This window comes from Numida meleagris, chromosome 16 (assembly GCF_002078875.1).
Source record: "Numida meleagris isolate 19003 breed g44 Domestic line chromosome 16, NumMel1.0, whole genome shotgun sequence".
Classification (NCBI taxonomy): Eukaryota; Metazoa; Chordata; class Aves; order Galliformes; family Numididae; genus Numida; species Numida meleagris.
This window is the reverse complement of record NC_034424.1, coordinates 3,161,262-3,187,286: the sequence shown is the minus strand read 5'-3', so window position 1 is coordinate 3,187,286 and position 26,025 is coordinate 3,161,262. Positions and strand designations below refer to the sequence as shown.

The following is a 26,025-nucleotide window of genomic DNA, read 5'->3' as shown; positions in this document are numbered from 1 at the left end:
GCCAGTGTTCAATTTAATATCATGCGGCTTTTGTGCACATCGAGTAATATTTGTTTGCTCTTGTGAACTTGCGCTGTTTTCGCTGTTGGAAGATCCTAGTGTCTTTATTGACTTTGACTTTCATAAGATGAGGTTCTGTCTGTCTAAGGTATGTAGTTTAATAACTTGGTCAAAACTCCCATAATATGCAATTGCTTCTCATGCGGTGGCGCAGCTTGCCTCGCGCACCAAGCAGGGCAGGAGGCAGTTAACTCCCAAGCTAACTGCTTTGGGCTGCAGTGTTAGACATAAACAGCAATCAAAATGCATGCCCGCGAGGGGGCTGAGTTAAGGTTATCTGTGCTGTCTTTGCACTCTCATTTTCTGCCATTAGAGTGTTTAATCCTGCAGCTGCTAATGTTCTTGTAATGGTATTTCTGAGCTTGTCTGAAGGCTGCAAAGTGGAGGGAAGGGAGGGGAGCGCTGTGGCTGGAGGTGCTCCTGGGCACAGCTCACCTGCTCGGCCCATCCCGCCAACCGTGGTGGCTGAGTTTGGTGGTGTCAGCCCAGAAGGTGATGGCTGGGCACTGCAGAGCACCCTTGGGTGCTGCCTGCCCAGGATCTCGCAGCAGCCACGCACGTGTGCCCACAGGGAGCTTCCTCGGCAGTGCAGCTCAGGGGCTTAGCAAATGATAATGAGAATAATATCTGTGCCGAGCGTAAACCCAGACACAATCCTCACAAGTTAGGCTTGCTCTCAAGTGCTTTGATGCATCTGGGCAAGGAGGGTGACTTGCAGTGGGAGGAGAGGAGGGTGTCTGTTGGGTTGACTCCAGATTTTCCCTCTGCATTCATAGCAGAGCCAAGCCCTCTGTCTCTCCTCCCAGCCACCTCGAGCTGTCCCTTGTGTCTGCACCAGCTTGATGCTGCCCATGTACTGTGGTGGGCATCGCTAGGGGTCTGCTGGTCATCCTGCCTTGTGGTGGCTGTCATCCTATAGGGAGGAAGAAAATAATTAAAGAGAAAGGAAGTTTTTTCTGGATAGAAAAGAATTTTCCTTTCTTGTTCCTTGAGAGCTGAACAGCTTTTAGTGAAACTGAATTTCTCATCAGGATTAAGCGGAGAGAGTTTGGAAAATGCCAGCCCCAAAGGCCAGGAGCTGCAGATAATGAGGGTGGAAGAGAAACTTGTCTGAGCTGGGAGCTGCTGAGGAGTCATGGCCTCAGCTGGGCCGGTCCTGGCTGCAGCAGCCGCTTTCTGAGGACCCCTCACTTGTCCATTGAATTTAGGAATTTAATGATCCATTAAGACCATCTTTGTCCTTTCTGTGTTGAATTTTCTCAGAATCTCTTTCTCTGCCATCCCACAGGGTTGCAGCAACCCATTTAAAGACGGGTTTTGTAGAAGTGCCTTTTTAGCTTCCCTCTCATCCGCACCTGTATCAATCAGAAACTCTGTGCCAACCCTTGTGCACGTGTGCACCATGCCTGTCCCTGGCCGGCTCATCCCCTCCATTGCGGCTGCTAGCCAGGGACAGGAGCATTGCATGCAGCGTGGGGGTGGTGGCAGGGACTGAAGGGCCAGGCTGTGCCCTGGAGTGAGCCCTGCAGCCTTCTGCCTGCACCCGGGGGTGCATAAATGAAGAACTGCAAATTGTGCTGCTGGGAGAGGTGCCCACAGGGCCAGAGCTTGTGCTGGGATCCCCAGGGCAGAGGCACAATCCCTGGCTCCTTGAGTGAAAGTGCTGCTGACTGCAAAGAGCAGCTTCCCCAGGAGCACAGGGACTCTGGGAGCCTCTGCTGTGTGCCAGCTAGAGGATTAGGAGGATCCCACAGCATTATCACAGCAGATCACCTCGCCCTAACGAGGATAACAGGATTACCAGCATGCTGGCGTGGGAACGCTTGGCTGTGCGGCACTCGTGCAGCCTGGCTGTGCTGCTCCGTGGATAAGCAAGGAGATGGCTGGGGGATGTTTTTGCTTCAGGAGGAGCAGAAACATGATGCGATGAGTGAAACAGGATAAACGTTCTAGCTTCCTGGATTGATGTGTAGAAAAGAGCTGAAGCCCTCATTGCGCTGGTCCGGATGTGGCTGGAGGGCCGCTTTAGGCCTTTGCACCAAGCTCCTGTGTGCTTTCCCTCTGCCCCAGGAGGACAGGAGCACCGTGGGGCTTCAGACAGGCTCCTCTCCTTTGGGCATGAGCGAGCCGTGGGCCAGCCCTGAGCCAAAAGCTGGAGGTGCAGAAGATGCTGACCGTGGCTGCAGACTGCTCCCACGCAACCACTGCATGAAGCGTGCCAACATATGGAGCCCCGGGCTTGGAAACAGGCAGAGGAAGCTCCCACCTGTGTGCAGCCACCAGGCAGACGTGTGCGTGGTTTGCCCACCTCCTCCGTGCTCTGGGTCCTGCTCCTCTTCCCAGCTGCAGTGGCAGTGCAGGATCTGGCAGGGCTCTGTGTGCCACAGGGTGCCACTTTGATCTCCTCCGGCCCTGTGGACATGAAAGCACAGCGGGAGGAGGCTGTGAGATGTGTCTGGGGGCTCTGGATGCGTCCCGCAGCTTCCGCAGCCCCGGAGACTCTGTGCTCCCTGCCATCAGCCGTGGCTGGGCAGCCTGATCCGGCCTGATTTGTGGGTTCTGAATTCGAAAGAAAACAAATGGCCGCAGCATCAGCGTTTGCACCATGTGCACAGCGCGGGTCGGTGCCTGCAGAAATGAGCTGCTTGTCACAGCGCTCTGTGGATCCTGGTTCATTTGTCCTCCCTCAGCAGAGGCACAGGGTTTTGTAGCCTGTTTTTGGTGGTGGCAGTTTTTAGCAGCGTGTTGAAATCTGCTCTTCAGGAAATATACTTTCTCAAAGGCGGAATTAGGGGCCCAGGACCCTCACCCCCATCACACTGAGCACATGCTGATTGGCCCCACAGCCCGTGGCTCAGCATCGTGCCCAGCAGGGCTGAGGACAGAGCAAATCCCAGAGTGTTTTGGGGGGGCTGAAGGAAGAGGGTGCCGGTGGTCTCAGCCCTGCGTGGCATCCCTGCTGCGGGGTGCTCCGGCTTCCCAACACCAACCTCCCCATAAAGCTCCCCGTAAAGCCTCCAACGCTGGCTGTAGCTGTTGAAGCTCTAGGATGGAAGTCAATAAAATCGATATTTCTGCAGGTTGATAGAGTTCCTCCTTCCGACACCGAGCTGCCTCAACTGTAAACAAACTGGCGGACAAAATAAACACATTGTGCTGCGGGAAAGGGGTTAACGGCCCTGGCACCTGCAGCCATCAATAACGAAGGTGGTGATGGGGCTGCTGGATGCCAACCTCTGTAGGTGTTTTTTTTTTTTTCCCCTTCTTTGCTCTAATTTCTGTGGCAGGCTCAGGAAGTGAGCCGGTGCCCCGAGACTCCCAGATCTGCTTTGCAAGCACTCTGAGATGCCTCTCATTTGCAGATCATATATTTGTTATGTAATAAGCGCCGGGAATTAATGATCCACGGCGTGGCTGGGGGAACTTGCGTACTAAGCACCCAAAGAAATAACTTTTCTTTAACTCACTGATGGAGCCATTAGGACACGCAGCTCTTGCCGTGGGACCGCCCTGGGCCAGGCAGGCTGCGGCGTGGTGAGCCAGAGCAGGAGCTCACGCCGTCTCCTTCCCAGCTCCTTCCCTTTGGAGAAGTAATGCTCCTGCCTCTCCCGTTATGAATCATGAGGTTAGCAGCTTTTGACAGATCATAAATCAGTGCTTGGAAGTCGCTAGGACAAATCCCAGGACATTTAATCTTTAATATTAGACGCGTTTAAAGCAGTGAATATTTCATGAAGGTGGTGTTGCATTTTAGCACGTCATTAGCTGTCTCGTTCTTTCCCCCCCCCCCTTCTCTTTCCCTTCCTCCCGTTTTCCAGACATCTCAGAATCTCGTGGGCTGCACCCCCGTTTCATTCCCTCCTGACAATAAAGCTCTTTACTGTAATCCCTTCAAGACACGCTGAGCTCTGCTGGGGACTGAGGTGCACGCAGTCCCTGCTCACCTGCAGCTGTGCTGGTGCTGGGGGCTCTCCTTCCCTGCCTCCCCCCTCTGTGTGGTCCCCCCGGCTCTGCTCCAGGGCTCAAAGCCCAGCGATGAGGAACAGCACAAAGCGAGGCAGAGAGAGTGGGAGAAGTAATCGACAGACGCTTGTAACAAAACTCCACGTGCAAATCCAATTCATCTTTTGATTTTGCTGTTTCTTGCTCCGGGTTATATATTCATACTGAAGGCAGGATCGATCAGGGCCAAGCTCGGGTCTGTGCTCCTGCTGTCAGCACGGTGTAATGGGGAGTGGGAGCCCCTTGGCATGGCAGAGGCTGGAGGCCTGGAGGGGTGGGAGGTTGATTCTTCTGCACTGAGTGGGCCGGGGGGATTGCAGAGGGGCCTGCACCTATGGGGTGGGTGTCTGCTGTCCTGGAGAGATGCTGGTGTCACACTGAGCTTCCTTGGAGGCCGTCAGGCGGGGCTTGGCTGGGCATGGAGAGTTGCAGGGATGCACATGGGTTGGGGACAGACATTTTGCTTTGTTGCATCATATCTCCAGCTACAGCAGGAATGCATCATGTAACCTCATCAGAAAAGTCATGGAGTCATAGAATACCCTGAGCTGGAAGGGACCCGTAAGGATCACCGAGCCCAGCTCCTAGCTCCACGCAGCACCATCCCAAACCCTATGGCTGAGAGCAGTGTCCCAATGCTCCCTGAGCTCCAGCAGCTCGGGGCCATGCCCACTGCTCTGGGAGCTGTGCCATACCTATTGTACTCTGGTGCAGAACCTTTTCCTGACCTTTTCCCAGCCTGACTCTCCCCTGACACAGCTCTACACCATTCCCATTGCAGCTGCTAGTATGGTGCTTGCTGCACAGGGAGGTCTCACTTGTCCCTGGTCTCTTGCAGGGGAGTGCAGCTGTCACGAAGGCTACGCCCCGGACCCCATGCATCGCCACCTGTGTGTGCGCACTGACTGGGGACACAGTGAAGGGTGAGTGGGAGCTGAGCTCCTGTATGCAGTGGGCTGGCTTCATGCTGGGGTCAGCTCCTTTCCTCGTGACCTTCATCATTATCACTGGAGACCCAGCACCCGGTGGTGCTGCTCTCCTTGCTGGGGGATGTGACACAGCTTCTCTCTCCCTCTCGGTGTCCCAGGCCGTGGCCCTACACCACGCTTGAGAGAGGATACGACTTGGTCACAGGAGAGCAGGCACCGGAGAAGATCCTCAGGTGGGTTGGGTGGCAGTTGGCTTGTCTGTGTGATTTCCAGGTGGAGGTCCACCATTTGCTGCCAATGCTGTACTCCTGTATGACATGTTTGTCCCAATTCCAGGTCCACCTATAGTCTGGGACAGGGGCTGTGGCTTCCTGTCAGTAAGAGCTTCGTGGTGCCCCCCGTGGAGCTCTCTATCAATCCTCTTGCCAGCTGCAAGACAGATGTTCTGGTGACGGAAGATCCAGCAGATGTCAGGTAGGAAGCAGATTTCTCATTTTGCTTCTGCTTGAGTGGCTAGGCTGGTCTTTAAATTGCTACTGAGGATTCAGTAATTTATATAATAAGTTTGATCAATTTTCTTCCAATAAGAGATCGGATGTGGTTATTCTCCAGGTGTTTTGGTTCTGATGGGTCTAGGCCAGATGTGTTATGTAACACAGCCTGACAGTCCCGTCAGGTGAATTGGTCAGACCTGTGCAAAGGCTGTTTTCAAGTGGCTTAAATCTAATGATTGTGTGCATAGCTTAAGTTGGTGCATTTATAGGTACTGAGGATGTCGTCATCATCATTCTGAGACACTGATGTATATCACCTCAGCTCAACCACTGATAATCTGCTTTGGGGCTCATGAAAGGCCAAGGTCAGACCCTGGCAAAAGGCCACGTTGCTTGTACAATTACTGTGCAATTAGAGGGGTTATTTTTCTCCCTTGTGCTCAGCAGATGCCCAGATATTTCTCTGGCTCTCTCATTCTGGCCAGCTTGTGCTTTAGCCAGACTTCCCCTGACATCTCGTTCAGCAGGGCTGAGGGTGGGCAAAGTTTGGGGCTTGGAAAGAAAGTGCAGGCAAAACACTTGTCCTCTGTGCTCCAGCTGGAAGGTGATGTGGTGGTCGCCCACCTCTGCTTGTTTTGCAGAGGTTTAACTGTTTGATTTGTAAGGTATCAGTGTGTATTTCCTCTCCTTGCTTTGGTCAAGATTAAGTGTGTGATTGCAGGTTGCCAGGGATTCTCTAGGAGCCCTCCCTGCCTTGCTGCTTGCTGCCTTCTCCTTTTGAATGAAGACAGTTTCTTGACACGCAGATTCTTGCCTGTGCTGTGGATCGTGTCCCTGGGTACTAGCAGGATCCTTATCTCCCAACCCGTGTTCTTTCCTTTTCCAAGAGCAGTAGGATATTGGATTTCCACTTTTCTGTCCCATCACCATGAGTCTTGGCAGGGCTCCTGGTGGAGGAGTGCTGGGGCAGAAGGGCAGTTTCTGGCACGGAAGCTGTTGTCTGCTCTCCTCCAAAGCGAAACCCCAAATGAGAATTCCTGATATAAATATCGGAGTGACCCAGGTAGAATAAAAGAGGTGACTTCATGGCGCTTGTATCCTACGTGCAGGAGATGCTAAATTATTAAAACTTTAATAAACGTAATAATAAATATTTGATGTTGAATTATGGAGGATTTCGCAGATACAGTGAAAACCCCAAACTGAGTGGGTATTATTATTCCTGCATTAGAACCTAAACGCTTCTCCAACGAGGATCAGGCTGGCGGCTCAGGTTCCTGAGCACCCTGTGAGGGGTGGGGGTGGAGGTGGTGCTGCACGGGGGCTGCTGGAGGTGGCGGTGGGGAGCAGCTGTGCTCGGGATGCTCGGTGTGCAGCCCAGGAGTGGGGACATTGCGGTGTTTGGCCCTTGTGAGCCTCGCCTGTCCTGTCCCCATGCTGAGGTTGCTGGGAGCTTCTACAGAATGGGAGCGGTGCTGTCAAGCTGTTCATCTTTGCTTTGTTCCTTTGGACTGAGATGTACGTTGGTAGCAAGTCAAGGGAGTGGTAATGCACCACTTCTGGTGGTCCATGTATCCGAGTGGTGACCAATAATGCTGGATCTACCATTGGATTTGCACACATACTGTCCAGTGCACAGGTCTTCAGGAGTCATCCCTCTGCCCTCGCAAAGCCGTGCTCTCTGGGGCCGTGGGGAAGGTGCTGTCTGTGTTTGCTGGCAGCTCCTGCTTGTGTGCTGTGGTGCTTTAGCTGTGACCCTCTCATGTCCCTGTGCCAGTGTCAGCCCCGTGCTGTATTGCAGCAGCTGGAGCACGGCTGTGTCTCAGCTCCCATGGTGTCCTGTTTGCTGTCCTGTAACGCCGTGATGGTAATTCAGTCCTGTATTTCTTCTGTACCTTTAGTAACGAGTGCACTGCATTCCTCCAGACCTTTCATTAGTCTGGCACCTTTTCACTCCGAGGTCACTTCTTGTGAAGAGTTTAATGGAGGAAAATTACAGAAAGCCTGGCTTGGAGGAAACAAGTGATGAAGTCTTTACAACTTGGAGGGTTAAAGGTTTGAACACGGCCTTGTGGTTTTATGAAGACACCGGGGACTGCAGAAAGGCCGGGTGCCATCAGCAGATCTCCAGAGCAGTGCTGGCTCCCTGCTGTGGCTCACGGGGATGCTGTTCTCTGTGTGGTTCCCTGCTGAGGCTTCCTCCAGCCTCCTGCCATGGCTGCAGCCCGCCCTGCAGGTAGGGCTGGCAGGTGGGACGCTGCCTGCTCTCAGTGTGCACCGAGCAGGGAGAGGGGACTCTTTTTGGTCCTGCTGGAGGTATCACCTGTCCTGTGGGATGGAACATTGCTGTGCTTGTTCAGCGTGGGCTGCTCAGCCCATGGGCAGCCCTCTGTGGATATCAGCGAGGAGGACGAGCAGCTCCTGCTCCCACCCCAGTGCTGAGTTGCAGCAGCAGCCTTTGGTGGCCTGCCAGGTGTGTGGGGTGACACCGGCACTGGTGGCACTGGTGCTGGAGATGTCCCCTGGGGGGGATGCAGGGGACTCCTGCCCTGCTGTCTCCATGCTGGTGGCTCTCCCTGTCCCACCGTGCCACCAGCTCTGCAAAAAGTTTGTAATTTCTCCTGAGTGGGTATAAATGGGAGGAACGAGCCTCAGCTGCTGCCTGACATGACATATAGCTCTATCGTTATGGCAACCATAGAAACAAATAAAAGCCTTGCCTTTGCTTGACAAGCCTTTGAGATGTCCTGATGGAGAGACAAGTGTTCAGTGGCAGAATGAATTCTCTTGAACTCTCTGTCAATTCATCTTCGTTTTGCTCCCAAGCGAGCCCCTTTGCTCTCTGAATTCTTTGCCAAAGTACAATCAGTGAGATTTTTTGTTACTGTTATTATTATTATTTTATCTTCGTTTCTCTCAGTGCTGCACAACACTGCATTTGAGCTGGCTTTGCTCCCCTGCTCTGAGCCCGTGCATCCCATGGAGCAGGGCCCAGCCTGTGTCGAGGCTGGGAGCTGCGCTTTGCCCCCGACACGTGGCCTGTCCTGGCTGAGCCCCACTGTGTCCTGTGGCACACTGCCCAGTCTTGCTGGGGCTCTCAACCAGTAACACCAGCGTGGCACCGGCTTTTGCAGCAATTCCGGCACTTTTCACCTCGCTGTGAGTCTCCCCACGCTCTCTGATGGAGGAGGATGAAAGGCAAAGTGGAGAAGAAAGGCAGAGGGAGTCTGGGCCAGGAGAGGGAAGGAGCTTTGTTCAGCATCAGCAGATTTCGTCTCATTGGCACCTCGGCCTCACACCTTGCCCATAGGAGCACAGGCAAACAGGCCCTGCTTCAGGCGAGCCCAGCCAAGGCTTGGGAGGGCTCTGTTGAGCTCTCTGCTCCAGCACAAGGTGGGTTCTGAGCTTATCTCGAGCACCACCCAATTTAGTGCAAAAGGGTTTCTCTTGGGTTCACTCCTGCTATTTCCTTTGCCTTCACTGTCTATGCATCCCTGCAGCATAGCCTGTTCCCGAGCCTCAGGATGCGTTTGTGCAAGGGAAGCCCTTTCTGGGGCGGTGACCCCGGGCTGCTGCCTTCCCAGCTCTTGCCCTGATGATAACAGCAGCCGCAAGCGCCAGTGATGCGGCCGTGAGTGGCTGTCAGCAGGTGCCTGTGATGAATGGATGGCTTAACGCGATGGAGCAAATTGATCATTCCATCACCGAGCACAACTTACTCATTTCTGGATGGAGGGCAATCCATTACTGTGCACATCGCAGAGACATCGGCATCCCCAGAGATAACATCCCTGTGGCTCTGGCCTCGGCTTCTTAACACCCCAACGTGCTGCTGGCTCACAAAAGGGTGGAGAAGCAGCTCCTGGTGCTTAACACGGGGATAAAGGCAGCCCCCAGCCCCATCTTCCATGGGGGAAGGGCCAATGCTGTTCAGAGAGGCGGCTGCCAGCCTTTGCTCTGCGTGTGTCAGCCCCACATCGTCCTGGTGCTTGTGGGATTTTCCTGCTCGCTGCCTCCCGGTTTGATTTCCAAGAGCAGATTGGAGGAGTCAGCTCTGTCTCATTTGGCAAAGGGATGACTAAATGGGGCTGTGACCTTGTGGCAGCCACTGACAGCTGCGAGCACAAGGAGAGAGGAATTGCAGGAGCGGTGCAATGGGGAAATGAACGGCAGAGAGGAAATGAGGGAAAACAATTAAACTCAATCTGGAATCACCCAGGGAGTATCTTGGTTAGGTCAGAACCAAACCCGTGCCCACCAGCACCTCCATCACACTGGGGGGGTGCAGAGACTTGACTGTGCTCTGAGCATCCCTCTGATCCACCACCTGCAGTGGGATCTGCGCTGCCCAGAGGCAGAGGGATATCTCAGCCCTCCTTCTTTGTGGGCTTTGCAATAATCCCTGCTACAGTAATGCTGAATTTCCCTTTTTGTGTGATCCTGAGCTCTTCACACTGGGCCAGAAAACCACGCAGAAAATGATCAAACCACTTAGGAGCAGTGCCTGTAAATGTGAACCCAGCTCATAGGCAAATCCATCGCAGAGAGCACGCACCGGGAGCAGCCACGAGTTGTGCAGCTGAGTGATTGCTGCTCCTCTCATCAACGGTGCCACAGAGCCCGGGAGGGAAAAGCAAACAAATGCACAAACAGATTTTGTTTATGTATTTATTGAGACAATTAAAACCCCCAACACTTGCCAAATATACACATGCTGTCTCACACCCGGAATGGTTCCTTTTAATGTATCTGGGATCTCCCATCGCATAGCATGATTTGGCACCGAGCTCTGCAGCTTCTCCTTACAGCAGATCTTCTGTCGCTGGTAGCTGTGTGTGCGTCCGTCTGTCTGTCCATCAGAGCAGCTCAGCCCCAGGCAGCAGGATCCTGCCAGCATCCAGACCAGGACCGGGCACAGGGGGTTTGCAAGGCACGCAGTAGCTTGGAAACATGGCACGGATGTATGCACTGAGAGAGATGCAAGGTGGCAAAGTCAGGCATTGGATTTCTGTAGTGAAAGGAGCTCTCCCATCCCTGTTTGATGGCAGTATTTGTTTTTATGTCCCTGCCTTTGTTTCCTGTTAAACATTGGCCGAAGCATGCTTTGTAGCTGCAAGTTCAAAAGCAGCTCGGCCCCATGGCTCCTCGGTTTGCCCAGCCTGCCTGCGCTGTTTTTTCTCTAATTACGCTTTTCCCCTGCATCTGAGTTTTCTTAGCTGTCCTTTGTGAGTGTCTGCTGCCTGGGCAGGGCACTGGGAAATGGGAGCGGGACCAGGTGATCTCCTCCTGGCAGCAGCTGCACCCAGCTTGGGCTGGGAGTCTCTGTCTTCCTCCTTCTCCTCCTTTTCCTCCTCTTCTACCCTTGCTGTTTCATGTGCAGTGAATGATCGAGCCGTGCAGCCTGCCTGGGGTTTCATAAGGATGTGCTCGTGTCATCCAGGGCAGCCTGGGGCAGGCAGAAGGAAGCTGGGGAACGTAGTGCTCCTGGGCTGCTGAGCTGGTGTTGCAGCAAAGAAGTCTTTGTTTTGTGGCACTTGCACGTGAAGGAGAAATGAGTTAAAAACCACAGCATTGCTTGGGGAGGGGGGGATGCTGGGGGTTTTCAGCAGGAGTGGCAGAGACTTGCTGGGGATGGCCATGCTGCGAGCAGAGCACAGGGCATGGCTGCTGCTGGGAGGGATGCTGTGCTTCCAGAGAGCACCGGGTCACTGGGCAGGGACACTACAGCAGCACAACTAGTGTGGGGCAGGCACTTGAGCCCCAGCAAACGCAAAGAGTTTGCAGTCAGCTTTGCTATCTGTTGCCAGCCCTGATGACCCAGGCTGACACCACCCATCACAAGCCAAGCTGTGCAGTGTGGCATTGGTGGGTTCAGGAGAAGGGCACAGTCCTGTGTGGGGCTGTGGCATTGGGAAAACATTAATACCTTCTCTTTAGCTATTTTAAAATGCAATTGGAAGGAACTGGCCCCATCAACCAGCCACTTCTGATGAGATTTCAGATGCCGTAAACTTGCCCGATGTGGTCCATTTCTGCTCCTCCTTTCTGGTTTTTATCTCCCGTGACTGCTGTTGGATCACTTCATTCAGAGGACAAAACTAATAAAATGCATCCGAGCTGAAATGTTCCTGGGAGCGTGCCAGCGACCTGCGATGGGCTGCGGAGCTGCCAGAGGATGAGAAACAACCTCGGTGAAGGCAACGGGAGCGGAGGTGGACACGAGCCGGGGAGGCTTGTCCTTCTGTGTTAGGGGCGTTTCAGGGAAAACACCATCCCTTGTAGGTTTGGAAAGGACCTTTGGAGAGAATCGGCCCCTGGGTTCATTTTATTTCTTGGTAGTTTTTTTAAGGGGTGGTGGATGCACACATGGCTACAGAGGAATTGTGCTCGCCAGTAAAACTGCCTGGGAAAGCCCTCATCCAGCTTCAACCACGGGGCAGCCGCAGCTGCAGCCGGTGAACTGGAGAGGCTGCACTGTCCCAAGACAAATGAAGTTAATTAGCAACAGCTGAGCTCCTGAGTGCCCAGGGTGATGTTTCCACTGACCCCACTGCACTGGGCACGGTGCCCCGCAGCCCCAGCATTCCCCATAGGCTTTGCTCCGCTCCGGGATGTCTCCGTGGCTCTCTGGGTGCTTGGCCATGCCCTCTGCTCTCGGGGTACCCACAGGGAGAGCCAGTGCAGCACTTCCCAGATGTAAGGCCCACAAAGCTCAGCACGCCTGTTGCAGACAGTGTCAGTGCCCCGTATCCAGCGCTGCCCATTGGCATGGAAGATCCTTGAGCTCCCTGTGCCGTGCCACAGCTGCAAACCCTCTGCCCTTTGCCTCCGCTGTGTCCAGGTTCTGCATCATTGCCCTTCTTCATCTGCTTTTTCACTGTGTACTTGACTTCTCCATCTGCGGTGTAGCTGATGGTAAGTCCTGCACAGGCTCTGCAGCCTGGCTCTGGCTCTGCAGCCTGGCTCCCCAGCTCTGGCTGCTGGCTACAATGCGAGAAGGAAAATCTCCTTCAAGTTCTTCTTGCTGCTACGCATGTAAAGCCCGGGGGGTCTGGTGGGCGGCGGTGCTTTCCCGAGTGCCACGCCGCAGCGCATTAGGCAGGATATTGTTTGGAGAGAGTAAATCAAAGCGCTGCGAAGCTGGAGAGGGTGGGAAGGAGGGCTGGGGAGCGAGCGGGAGGAAAAATAACACCTAGAAAATTAGGTGAAGCTTTGCAAAATAATAATCCCATCTTGGGAATTGCCCTGCTTTCACTGCCTGAAGAATTCCTGTGTGCTAATCAATTCGGCTCCAGACATTTCCTCCAGTGCTTTTGATATAATGAGGTGCTGGCGGCTGAGCCAGGCGCCTGTTGTCGTAGCTTAGGGTGCAGGCAAGGTCCTGCTGCACCACGTGGCACTGCCGCTTTCTGTGCCCTCGGCGTGTCTCTGAGAGCATGCTTGGTGCCCGTGTCCTTCTGCCTCATGTATGCACTTCGGGATGGGATGGGCGCTGCCTGGGGAACCCTGAGCAGACAACTTAGAGGACCCACCAAAGTGACTCCAGGGGCAGGGGGATGTACCCTGCAGGGCCACGTTCCTGTTCCTTATCAAGCTCCCTGTCAGTGCACAATTTCCCTAGCCTAGACTGAGGCAGTCTCTACCTGTGTGTGTCTGAGCCATGTAAATACCATTAGTATGAGCAAGAGCCCTTAATGCCTTTGAGGCTGTCCCTTTGGCGATGTTCTCAGGCAGCTCTCACCCCAGCCTGGGGCCGTGGGATGTCCCATGTCACTGCTCGCCTGTGTCCTTGCTAATCCCAACCATGCCGCCCCAGCCACCTGTGTGTGGAGGCTGTCTCCCTGCAGCAGCCCTTAACCCAGAAGCACACAATTAAACACCAGCTAATACTTCCCTGCTACTGCGGAGGGCTTAAAATGACACAAATGAAGAAGCTGAGAATTAAGGCAGGATACTGTGTAAATATGCACTGAGATTTTGCAGTAAGAAGTCTCTTTATTCAGTTCAGTCCACGTTTTCTTTCTTTTGTTCTTAATTAGTGTGTATTAGACACAGATAGCTGAAGGTGTTGGCTCTGAAATGTGGTTGCTCTGGAATTGGAAGCAGCTTTGGGCCGTAACTGAGTCGTTTGTAAAGGGTTAATGATGAAATGGAGGGTGGTTTAATAAAGAGCTCCTTGACCTGGAGAGTCTGAGAGGCAAATACGTTGCTTATAACCATCTATCGCAGGGCTGATCCGTGTGTAATGGGCCCTGACATCTTCTAGGGCTCAGCTACCTGAGTAAATGCTGTGGAGCAGCTGCTGCGCACCAGCTCCCCAGAGGGGTGCCCTGAAAACCCTGCGGAAGGGGATGGAGTTAACCTGCAGCAAGGCTCTTGAACCCAGCTCCTGTTTATTCCATGCGTGCCCATGCTGACAGCCTGTCATCTGCTATTAACTCTCATTGGAAGCGTCACTGCAGGCTCATAGCACCAAAGCTGAGTTTCCTGGTGGCAGAGCCTGGTGCACAAGGTCCCCGTGCAGTTGGGTGTTGGTACCCAGGGGTGTTCCTCCTGTTGTTGTGTGCTGATGCTCTCCTATGGGGAAGCAATGGGCTCCTGCTTGCTACCTGCCCCAGCAAGCATCCGTGGCGGTGCTTTACCCAGGAGCTGGTAGTTGGCTTCTGTTGGGTCTGAATCTCCCTGCTGAAGGGCTTTGTTGTTTTAGCAGCACTGGAAAGGAGCTCTTGCAGACCTGCTCCTAGTGGTTGGAGTGGACACCTCAAGCCAACCCTGTTTGTTATGGGTGGGCTACTCCAGGGTAGCTGTCTCTTCTTGCACTTTCTGAAGAGGTGGCTCACGTTCCCCGTTCCTGCAGGGAGCTGTGGAGGCTGTGGTTGTGCACGTCCTGGTGGGAAAGGAGACGTGTGCATGGCAGGACGTGGTGCTGTGCTGATGTGAGCCCAGAAGGCAGGGCAAGCTGTGCTACGGGACCTGGCCTCTTGGCGCTCTTCTATGAGCTTCTCAACTGAGCACAGACCTGGAGAGTGGCCTGGGGAGGTGTCTCAGCTGTGTGCCTTTTGGATTCATCAGCTGTAGCTTTGCAGAGATTGGAGGAATTAGGAGATTTGCTGTCCAGCATGTACTGAGCACGTGTGGGGTCCTGTGCCTCCATGCTGTTCCTGCAGGGCTGTGCAGCTGCATGGGATGGAGTTTGCAGGGTATCAGGAGCATCCCAGAATGCTTCCAAGATCTCCTCACCTTTGCTGCTGTACCTGCAGCGCCCAGTCAGGCAGACATAGGGTGATCCCACATCAGCCAAGTATAATTTTGGGGTAGTGCATGGATCTGGCTGTGTGGGGCAGCTGTAGCAGATAAGCAGAGGGGTGTCCCTGAGCTCTGGCCTCTCGGTGGCAGCTGTGCCATCTGGTGCACGCCAGCACATTGCCTGCTGTCACCGGGATTTTCTGACCTTTGCGAGGTTTCTCTCACCTTGCCTGGCTTTTCCTGGCAGGAGCAGGGCTGGGGAGGCTCGAGCAGGCTGAAGGGAGAGGAGCAATCTGTGAAGCTGTTTGCAGTCTCATGGATCCTGCCCATCCCTGGGTCAGGCGCCCACACAACCACTTCGTCAGAGCTCGTCTACAGAAATAAAACCGAGCGCGGAACGCTGTGCGACCTATTTAGGGAAGGCACGTTTCTGCTCTCCTTGTGCTGTGCAGCCCTGACAAATCCGGTTCTTTGTCCTCGGCCCGCAGCTGAAATCTCAATCCGTTTAGACCCATCTGCGTTCGGAAATCACTTACCTTTGGTCTGCAGTCATCTTTTTTCTCTTATCCCACAAATGAGGCACGTGCATAGCTGCATCTACTCTACCGGCGTGCTAGGCAAGACTGTGCCCTATGAGTTATGTTTCGGCTCGGTGAGCTGCCCCGCACGGCCCAACACACGCCCCTAGAAATGCTCTGTGCTGACAAGGGTTGCTCCCTTTGCCTTGCAGGAGGTCAGGTGCCAGCAGAAGCTGGAGGAGGACGCATAGGTGCAGGAGGTTGCAGCACCGAGCAGCTTCCTAGTGCTGCAGTGGAGCAGTTTCTGTGTGTCCGTGTTTGCTTTTTGGGGGCTGAGGGAGGGACACATGCATTGCCCTTTAATTTCATGTGTGTGCATGCAGCTCAGTGGGATTTTGACCCAGCAGAGCGCTGGTTTGTGAACAGTTGCGAGCTTTTGGAAAGGCTCATTGCTTCTGGCTGTCACTGGCAGCCCAGGGAGCACATGTATGAGATTACGAAGCCCAACCCAGGGAAGTCTGCCTGTACCACAGCCCTCCTCTCTCTCAATTCCTCTGTTGTAAAGCAAGGACTTCTTTAGCAGCATTGCCTCTTTGGCATGGGGGTGGCTTTGGCATGGTCGGGCATGGCCCTCTCTGCCCACCAGCCCAGTGCTCTGAACATGGGCAAGACAATGGGAGCCAAGCTGGGAAGTCACCATGTCCTGTAGAGCTGACACCAGCAGATTTTGCTTCCCAGCTCCTCCTTCTTCCAGTGAGAACATTAGTGCTAATGTCAGGTAGGATCAATCTGCAAACAGCGTGAGCCATGTTGCTGACACCTGCCCTTTCACCACCCAGCACAGCTCAAAGTTGCTTTGTATGATCTCTCACCGCCTTGCAGGTGGGTGTGAATCCCAACCTGTGGCTGCTTTGCTAATGACTTCCCTGCAACATCCTACGGAAATACCTGAGAGATCAGGTGCTTCACTTGGCTCAAAGGTAAAAAAAAAAAAAAAAAAAAGCCCCTTATCATAGAGAGAGGAGTGATCTGATCCATGGCAACTCGCCCACTGGGTGTACAAGCTGGGCCAGCCATTTAGCATGCCCAAGATCTTCCTGAGCTCAGCCTGCCTTCAAGCCCCATTGGTCTTCTCCATCCCCCATCCAGCCTGGCAGCCCCCTCGCCCCCCAGCTCCCAGAGCTATCCAAGGAAGGATTTCCTGGTTCCTCCCAGTGACAAAACCAATACCAAAGGCTTCCATTAATATTCCAGGAATGGCAGAGAAGATTGACTGCCTCATTAGCAGGCATCGTGTGAAACTCTGACAATAATTAACAACTCAACGGTCTTATTTGCTGGCCTATCACAGAAGTATTCAATCAAAAATGTAATTTGCTCGACGCTCCCATTTACCATAAAGAGAATATTCCTTCAAAGTTTTAAATAGACTAATTAAGAGGGAAGAAATACAGGGAAAAAATTATTAACAGTATAGTTTTAATGGGAAATTACTGGAGCATATTAATAATGCAATAACCATTTTTAACAGCTGTCTGTCAGTTTGTGGGCCGGGGTAATTAAATTAGTCACTAAAGGGTTAGTCAAATTAGGCGTCAGAGAGCAGCGCTGGGGCTAACGAAGGCACGTCAAGCTTAATGCTCCAGCACGGGGAGGATGAGGGGGAGGAAGATTGGGGGATGGAGGCAGCAAGCACTTTGTGCTGGGGGTCACCCCACACAGCCAGGGGTTGTGCAGGGCTCAGCAAGGCCCACACGGGGCCTTGCTCTCTAAAAGCTCCTGGGATGCAGCAGGCCTCTGAGCCTGAGCATGGGGATGGGGCAGCGGAGAGCTGGGCATGGGCAGAATCTGGCCCCTTTCCAGGAGAAAAAAAAAACAAAAACACCCAACAAACTCCTCTCTGAGCATGTGCACGGCCTGCAGTGGCCTCCTTCAGCCTGATGTTGCTCCAGGTTTTAATCTCTTTGCAGAGCCAGAAGGCAGCTGTGCAGGGGCTTTTTGGCAGTTGCTACCAAGGCTTTATGTTCTGCGGGTTTCAGGCTTGTGTTCCCCCTGCCTCTCCCCCTTCACCCTTTCTGAAATGAATCTCAGTTAATTTGGGATGTTGTTGAGTCTGAAACACATCTTTCTTGCCGCCAGCCTATTAAAAAATGTATTTACAGCTCCATAAAGCAAAGCCAGCTGTCAAGGTAATGTCCTGCTGGCTCCAGTGTGTTCAGGGCACGGGATAAGGATGTGGGAAGGTGCTTGCATGATTGCGGTGGAGATTTTAGGCTGAACAAAGAGTTTTCCGGCTGGGAAAATCATTGCATTTGCCTGGGGAAGTGTTTGTAGGGGGCCTGGGGTTCCCTGCCAGGGAACGGATCCTACTGTGATTCACTTTCCTTCTCCGCTCGCTAAATCAGGATGAGGATGTTGGCCTCCGGGTCTGTGTGGGAAAGGATTGCTCCTTCCAGTGCGCTCCTCTGAGATTTCAGACGCGTTCTCCATTTTGTATTGATGGAGTGGGACCTGTTCTGTAGTACATCCGTGTGGAAAAACAAACCAACTCAAAGCAATAACCGAAGCGCAGATGATTCTGCGATTCTTCAATAAACCCTCACCCAGCAAGAGGTACCAAACATAATGGTTGAGGCTTTTGGAAGGCGCAGAGCTTTCTGAAACCACAGCCTAAGTCATGCAGGGCAAGAACATGTGTTTCCGAATATCAGCTAGCAGCTTGGATTGTTCTGTACATCCCTCTTGGTCTGACTGTGCAAAGAAGCTCTTGAATTTTGAAATAGATAGAAGTCAGGTCCAGGTCTGTGCGTTCCCGTGAGAAATTTCAGTTTTCACCAGGCAGTGAGGTTTGGGAGCATCGTTTTTTTCCCCATCACACCCAATTTAAGCTGACTGCAGAGACAGCCCTACCTACCTGAAGTACTTGGGACTCTGTGTTTCTTTTTTGTGCGTGTGTCATTAGGGTGAATGCAAAGCGAGTAGTTACTTCAGCTGAACGCTTTGGGGAAAACAGATTAGTCTGTAATATTGTAGAAGATGGTGCCTTGCTGGGAGGGTGGAAGGGACCCACTGGATCCACATCATCTGGCAGTAAACCACCCAAGCTCCTGGATACCCCAACAGCTGCAAAAACACGTTCCCAGCCATGTTGCAGCTTGGGGAAGGGCTGGGCAAGGCACTCTGGCAAAGGCAGGCTCTGCTCTTTCTCACGTGTTGGAGAGTTACGAGCCGTATAGATTATTTTAATGGCGGTATTACTTCCAACTGTGCCTCTACCATCTGTTCTTCCCCAATTATGGATGCAAAAACCCAGCATGTTTCTCCATTCCGGCAGTAGAGAATGAAATATAAGTGCTGTAAAAGGGTGTATATTCCTTGAACAATGGAGTTGGCACCTGCGGTATTTCGCTCACGCTCCCGATGCGCCGTGGTCAGGATGCCCTGCCTGGTCCCAGCACTGTTCCCTGCTGATGCCATGAGCCACACTGACAAAAGGAAGAGGCTTGTGTGCTATCTGATTTGTCCAAGCCGTGCGGAGTGGCAGAATTATTAATACTGACCAGGCGTCGTGGTGCTACAAAACTCAACAAGAACCTCTTACCTCCAGCACGGCGATAAACGGGGCTGAGGCACAGCAGGAGGGAGGGAATTAAGGCAGGACATCAAAGACTGGCTTCCATCAAGTAAATCATGCCATTGCTTCAGTAAAAGAGCCCTTAAATGTTTTATTAGGGATTTTCAACAACTACCAAAATTAAGATGGAAGGGATGAATTATTAAAAAATAGATTAACTAAACTAGCCTCTGAATTAAACATGGAAGGTAACTATGAGGAGCAGCGTTGCCGCTGTGTACTGCGGGCAGTGAGTCCTTCGGCTGGGCTGGGTGCAGGTGCTGGGCGAGGGGAGCGGTGCAGGTGGGATGGAGGTCACACAGGGGGTTGGGTACCGGCCTTGGGCAGGATGCTGGCTCGAGGGACCAGCCGGGCCTGGGTGGGCTGTGCTGGGGATGCCTGGCTCTGCCCGGAGCTCTCTGCACGCCCATCTCGTGCTGCAGTTCTCCCACCTGTCCAAGCGAGACAGCGCAGTCCCAAAGTGGCCTGGCGATCTGAATTTGCTGTTCCAGGGCCCTGGAGGTGTGCTCAGCCCATGTATATAAAGCACAAAGTGCAGGAGGTGAGGAGATGCTTTTCTCTCTGTTGTTTCTGCTGTTCCTGCCTCGGGGAGGTGGGCGCGCTGTCTCTGGGTGCTGAGCACAAGATGCAGTGGAATTCCTCTCTGTTTGTTCTCCCCACTACCTCTCTTTCTTCTTTTCCCCCCGACTCATTCAAAGCTCTTATGTGCCAGCCCACAGTGCAGCTCCTGTGAATGCCAGCAGTCGTACAGCCGCTAGGAACAATTCACAGTGTCTGCCATGGCGCTGCTTTAAGGTTCACTCTAATGGAACAAGTGGAAGCTTCATTCATAACAATAATAAAGCACTATTTTGCAGTTATATACCGCTTTTCATCTTCACGACTCAAAGCAGCATTAATTAACTGCACGGCACCGTGGGAGCTAGGTAACTGTTGTCGTCCCCATTTCACAGAGTCTGGAGCAGTGACATATCTGGAGTTGCCCGTGGTTGTGCAGTAATTCAGCATCAGAGCGGCAGTAAATCCAGGAACGCCAACTCCTGCTCTGTGCTTTATTTCTGGGGAACGTTCTCTCCTCATTCCTCTGGCAGAGCAGCCCCTTAGGAGATTTAAAGTCATCTTCATTTCTTAAGCTGAGCGTTGGGTACAGAGGGGGATGTCGCCGGAGTTGAACCGAGGCCGAGGGGGGCTCCTGTGATGTGAAGGGAAGCAAGTTCCGTGCCCCCAGGCTGGCGGTCAGCGGCTGCTTCAGCTCCATGAGGCTCCTTCCTCCTTCCATCGAGACAAGACATTGGAGAGGCAAGTTCTCTTCAGTCTGTTCTTTCAGAAATATGCATCCATAAGCCTCTTTAGGTAAAATGGTAACGAACAAACAAACAGGCAAAGAAAAGGACCTCAAAGAGCAGACTGTTTTCTTGCTTGTAAAAGCTCAGGTTTGCCTCTCCAGTGAACTCCAAAAATCTCTTGGTTAACTCTTTTTGCAAGGGTCACATTAGCAGCCATTCCCAGGGACTTTCTTCTGCTGCTCCTCATTGACTGAAAATCAAAGTTGTGTCCCTATGCCACCAAAGAGGAGTCTCGGTCGGTATTTTGGGAGAGCATTTGTTTGGGAGACATTGGGTCAGCAGCACTCTATGTGCAGAATGCACCAGGGCATTGCCATGACCAAAACATCACCCCATCACTGGGGATGGAGTGCATGCCACCGAGTGCCCCACGACCCCTGGGAGCCCTCGGGGTCTGGGTGCTGCGAGGACCCCACGTCCCCTGGCAGCTCTTGGGCTCCTGGCATCCCATCGCCTGCAGGGCTGAGTGTTTCCCACCACCCTGCCATGGCAGGGATCGTTCCCTCCCTGGAGGCATATCCCAGTGCCTGGCTCCCCGCACATCCCGGCCGTGCTGCAGCCCTGCAGCTGCCCCTGCCTGGAGCTGCTCACTGAGCGCGCGCAGTCTCGCTGCTCAGAGCCTCCTTTGTATTCTCTCCTCACCCTGCCGACCTTAGCTGGTGTTTTGTGCTGTACAAACGCCCATTTTGTACTGAGCAGGTTCCCGCTGCTGCCTCCTCGGCGCTGGATTTTACGTTTCTCTCTCTCGTATCTGGTGAAGGAAGCAGATTGTATTCCGTGCAGTCCCCTCACGTCCCTGCGAGCAGGCTTCAGATGAGCGTGGAAATGTATCCATTTAGTCCCTTTCATTAAAACAGACATGAAAATAAAGTGGTGAGTGGAATGTGATGGGCAGGAAGAGGGTGGTCTTGCAGCATGCAAAGGTTTTTCTTTTCCTTTCTTCTCTCTGCTGTTCTGCTGTGATCAGTCTCCTGTTGCAAAATGCGCAACCAGAGAGCAGATTCCCCAGCAAGCTTCTCCTGATCTGCTTTGACAGATCCATCCGGGCAGGAGCGCTGACGGCCACATCCCATGTGTCAGCATCTCCTCGTGTAGTTGTGGTTCACACTGAGCATCCCTGCTCCCACTGGCCACTGGTGGAGCTGATGGCTGAGGTCAGGGTGGCTCGAGGGGAGGGATGTGCCTATCCCATTAGCTGCCATCACGGGCTCATTTCCCTTGCATCCTGATGGATGGTCTTTGAGGTCCCTTCCAACCCAAGCCATTCTAGGATTCCATGATTCTATGTGGGGTTGGGGTACCCTGTTCTAGAGGCACCGTGGGCTGAGCCATGCAGTGGAGCGCTGAGTCCTGGCCCCGAGGAATCCCAGTGTCCGGCACTGGGCTCCCATGGGAAACAGGACAGCTGGTCCCCACCTGAGGTACAGGCTTAGCTGCTCCAGCTCCCTGCCTTTAACCCTCTCCCCTCCTCAGGTGAATGATGATGTTCCTTTTTCCAACACTCCGTTCAATTTATCTTGTTTATTGACCCAAGCAGAAAGTCAATGTTTTCTTCATCTGCCATTTGCTCTGATGGCAGCCAATTTGGGTTGGCGGGAGCAAAAATGGTTGCAACAGAATTCAGTGCCAGCTTAGCTCTTATTTTTTTAAATGCTGATTATCCTTTTTCTTTTCGGTGCACACCTGGCCCTGGACACAGCATTTGCTATAGGATATAGCTGCAGGCAAGGCTAAAAATGTGCAGCCATCACCCCTGGGGCTGTAGAGCCGGGAGGATGCCTGCAGGGCTGCTCATTACGGGCACCGGGGGCTGCCCACTGCCTGCCAGTGCGTGCGGTTTGGTTATGAAACGGTCACGTCTGGGGGCTTCGTGCACATCTTAAGCTCTGCATCTTCCTCTGAAGTCTGGAGGCCATACTTTTCAGCCGTTCCCCGGGTCGGAGGAATGCAGGCACCGCACTGCAGGCTGCCCAGGACCGAGGTTTATGTCTGATAGGGGAAAGCTTGCTTGCTGTCCGTGGAGAGCTTGCTTCTCTGCTTGGGTATTCATAAGAGAGCAGGTCAGCAGAGGTTCAAAACTAATGAACGAGCAGAGCTGTCCCATGCACTGGTCTAAATACAGCTTTTGACCCCAAAAGCTCCCAAGCAGGGCACAGCTGCTTTTAAGCAGCAGGATGTGCTGACAGCGCTCACTTTTGCAGTGGTCAGAGGAGTATGGAGCATGTGGTGTGTTCATGGGGAAGGTGCAAATGAAGCGAACCCTTCTGGCAGGGGGTGGGCAGCTTTGGGGTACAGCCGTGGTGGTCTGATGGGGCATGGGTGCTGCACGGGGCTGCTCCCCAGTCACTGATGCCCAGTGTTTCCCCATGCCAGTGGTGGCATCTCTGATCCCGTGCTGCACCTCTTCAGGGAATTAAACCAGCAGAAAGCCCTTTCCTTGCTGCATGGGAGGAAGGATTTGCTGTGTGGATGCCCTCACCCAGCCAGCAGTGGGATGGGTCCCTACCAAAGGCAGTGACAGATCGGAGTGCTCCAAGGACCGGACCCACAGAGGTGGAGTTTCTGGAAGGGTTGGGTGACCAGCCGGCTTCCCAGTGTGTGCTGCTCCTTGTGACAAGCCCGGCTGTGCTCTCAGGGGCTGCTAATTAATATTGGGCACCTTGCAAAACACGGTCTGCATTGAGTGCCTTAGATAAGAGCCAAGGCCCTTTGAAAAAAACCCATCCATATGGACGGAAAATCCCTATGCAAATCTCTCCCCAGGTATAAAATTAATTGGATTCCAACTTCAAAGACTGCTTCGGGAAACAAGCTCTAAATAACCTAGTTGTGCCTCAGTTCCTCTGTCTGCGGACATTCACCTGGCTTTTTCAAAATCATTGAGTGTTGCTGATAGGAGGTGCTATATATAGCAGCAAAGCTATGCATATATGTAGACTTATGCATAGAGACACCCCTAGGAATGGACCTGGTGGTTTTGTTGAGTGCAGCTTGCTGGTTTGGCTCTCCAGACAGCTGTGGTTTTGCATCTTATGGGTGCTGGGCAGCACCACAGCCAGCTGCAGCAGGAGCAGGGCACCTCGACAGGGCCTGGCACTGCCCTGGCTTTAGGAGGAGGGGCTGGGGACGTTCCTGTTTTCTGAGGGCTCAACACCATCACTTCCCAGCAGATCAATAGGAGCAGCAGGTGCTCAGCAACTGCGAAAAATCAGGGGATAAGCGTCTGGTCTAGCAACCCTGGCCATTTCCTATTTATCTAATCTAATTCTATTGGCATTTCTAAAGTGCTTTTCAGCGCTGCATCTAAGCACTTTATACATATCTGGAAAAAAATACCTGCAGCTGCTGTGTAATTAGGGCAGGGCCTGGGATGCGGGCTGGGCCCGGTGCCTGCGTGCAGGGGAGCAAATGGGATCCTGCTCACAGCATCCAGCTTCCCCTGCTGACCCTCACAACTCACTGCAATGTCAGATCCAGAAGAACTCCCTAGACCACACAACTTACCCAGATACCCTCGAAGGCTGTAGAAAGGAAGGAAAAAAAAAAGCAATGCATTTGTGCCTAAGCAAACATTGAAAGCTGAGTGATAGATATCCCCAGGCTGAGATTTGCAAACTTGCTGCTGTCACTGTACTTGGGGGGGGGAGGGGGTTGACCCATCTCGTGTTCTCAGCCTTTAATAATTTTGGATGAGACACCTCATGCCTTCTGTCCGGGATTTTGCTTGATTGCTTGCTTTTCCAAGATTTCTTTTGCTCCTCCAGGCAAAGCTGTTGTAGAGGATGGAGGCAGATGTTTGTATGACATGTGGAGATCTTACAGGCACAAAAAAAAAACCAACTCATTAATTTGGCCAGCTTAAAGGCTTTTCTGAAAAACTCAAATTGCTGAACATGGAGTGAAGTCTTGTTTAATTTCAGCAGTGGAGCGGGCAGCCCCCTGCCTGAGCACAGCCAGCATCCCTGCCCCACAGCAGCAGCTCCCAGGAGCGCCAGGCTGGGGTCTGAGTGGGAATGGGATGCACTGAGACAAGAGGGGAGGAGAATGGTGAGCAGCACAGGAAGGTCCCTGCTCCTGCAGGCTGAGTGTGAAGGGCTGAGCAATGCTGCATCCAGCGGCTGCGGGTGATGAATTCCCTCTTTTCCTACCTAAACTAATCTGCAACACCTTCCCCTTCCTCCATGCCCAGAATAAAACTGTGGCTGACCTTTCCTTTAAAAAATGCTATCAAGGTTGCAGAGCTCCAAAGCAAAGAGGTGCCGGGGTCAGCTTGCTGCGCAGCCTCCAGGCAGCCCCTTGGTGTGTATGCATTATGAAGCCTGCCTTGATGGCGTGGCCATGGGCTGGCTTTTCACCTTTGCCTTGTTTAGCACAGGCAATGAACCTGCTCCGGGAATGATCTGCATTAATGTGCAGCAGTAAAAACTTCCACGCAAGTCAATGAAAGCTGTGCTGCGAGCTGAGGAAGTGTCATTTAATGCTAAGTACTCGGAAAAAATCAAGTCTGAATGTCGCAAGTTTGGTGCATGTAAATGTAGTGGATATTTTTTGCATTACAGTTCCTGGGCCTTGGCTCCCCATCTGTAAAATGGGGATGATAACAGCAAGCTGGGAACTTAATCACTTTATTGGTGGTGAAATACTGCTGCTTTCTGGTGTTGAGCAAAGAATAAGCACCGGTGAGGAGCTGGGTAATTGCACATGCAGAGCAGAGTACAGTAAGGTAGGAGCTGTGTGTCCTCCAGTGAGGGGGAAGCCAGACACTGGGGAGCTGCCAGTGGAGCTGTTTGTAGGGCACTGAGAACCCGGCCGGCATTCAGCAGGACCTGGGGTGGGTTTTGGGATGGGGGGGTTTTGGGATGGGGGCCTTTGGGGCTGCCCCTGTGCTGTGCTCCCAGCCCCTGCAGACACCCCAGTGCTGCTCAGCACCGTCCCCATCGGCAGCAGGGCAGGATCCCTTTGCTGGAGGAGGTCCCAGCGTGCAGATGGGTCTGAGGGATGAGTGCCCCTGCAGAGCTCAGCTGGAAATACCGACCAGGAACGTATTTACAAGTTGACAAGTTTGAGAGGAGTCTGTCGAGGGGATGGGACGGGGGGATCTGCTAGGCAAACGGAGCTCCTAAAATTATTAATTAGCACAGAGAAATCATGTGATAATTTTCATTTATGTATTTTTTAATTATGCGTTGCTTCCATGACTGATAACCCCGCACCATTAGCGTTATCCATTTTGCTAGATAAACATTTTACTTTGTGAGTTAATTAGTGTTCAATTACTATCAATTACTGCGTATTACTACTACCAATTCCATGTTAAACAGGCAGATTCCACCGCTGCTAATTGGTTCATTTATTAACAACTCGGAGCTGCCCGGAACCCCTCTGCGTGGGGCATAGGGGGTCCCTGCAGGGCTGGGGGACCTGGCTGTCCCCAGCACCCCATGCTGTGCCTGCAGCTTTCTTGCCCTGCTGCTCTAAGTGTGACCATTTCCTGTTATTTGATTTCTTAAGATGTTGAAACCGTGTTTTTCACATGCTTCTGGTGCGCTGCTGCCATTTGAACTGTTAGAAATTGTGTTAGGGAGGTTTTTCTTTCTTTGCAAGGGAAATTCGGAGTAGTGCTGTACAAAAAGGGGAGGGGAGGGGAGGAAGAGAAAGGGAAAGGAAGGGAAAGGGAGGAGAAAGAAAAGGAAAAGGGAAAGGGGGACAGGAAAGGAAGGGAAGGGAAGGGAAGGGAAGGGAAGGGAAGGGAAGGGAAAAGAGGAAGAAGAGAAGAGAAGGGAAGGGAAAAGAGGA

The 26,025-nt window shown here is 52.8% G+C and overlaps 1 protein-coding gene across 1 annotated transcript in view; it reads left to right on the top strand.

Annotated features, from left to right (window-relative positions):
* The window catches only part of ASTN2 (astrotactin 2), a gene marked incomplete at its 5' end in the record, with an annotated part of 265,286 nt that overhangs the window by 104,572 nt on the left and 134,689 nt on the right, over positions 1-26,025 (top strand). The window contains 3 exons of the mRNA XM_021414154.1: positions 4,901-4,985; positions 5,150-5,224; positions 5,328-5,465. Coding sequence (XP_021269829.1) covers positions 4,901-4,985; positions 5,150-5,224; positions 5,328-5,465 — 298 coding nt within the window. The remainder of the gene's footprint in view (positions 1-4,900; positions 4,986-5,149; positions 5,225-5,327; positions 5,466-26,025) is intronic.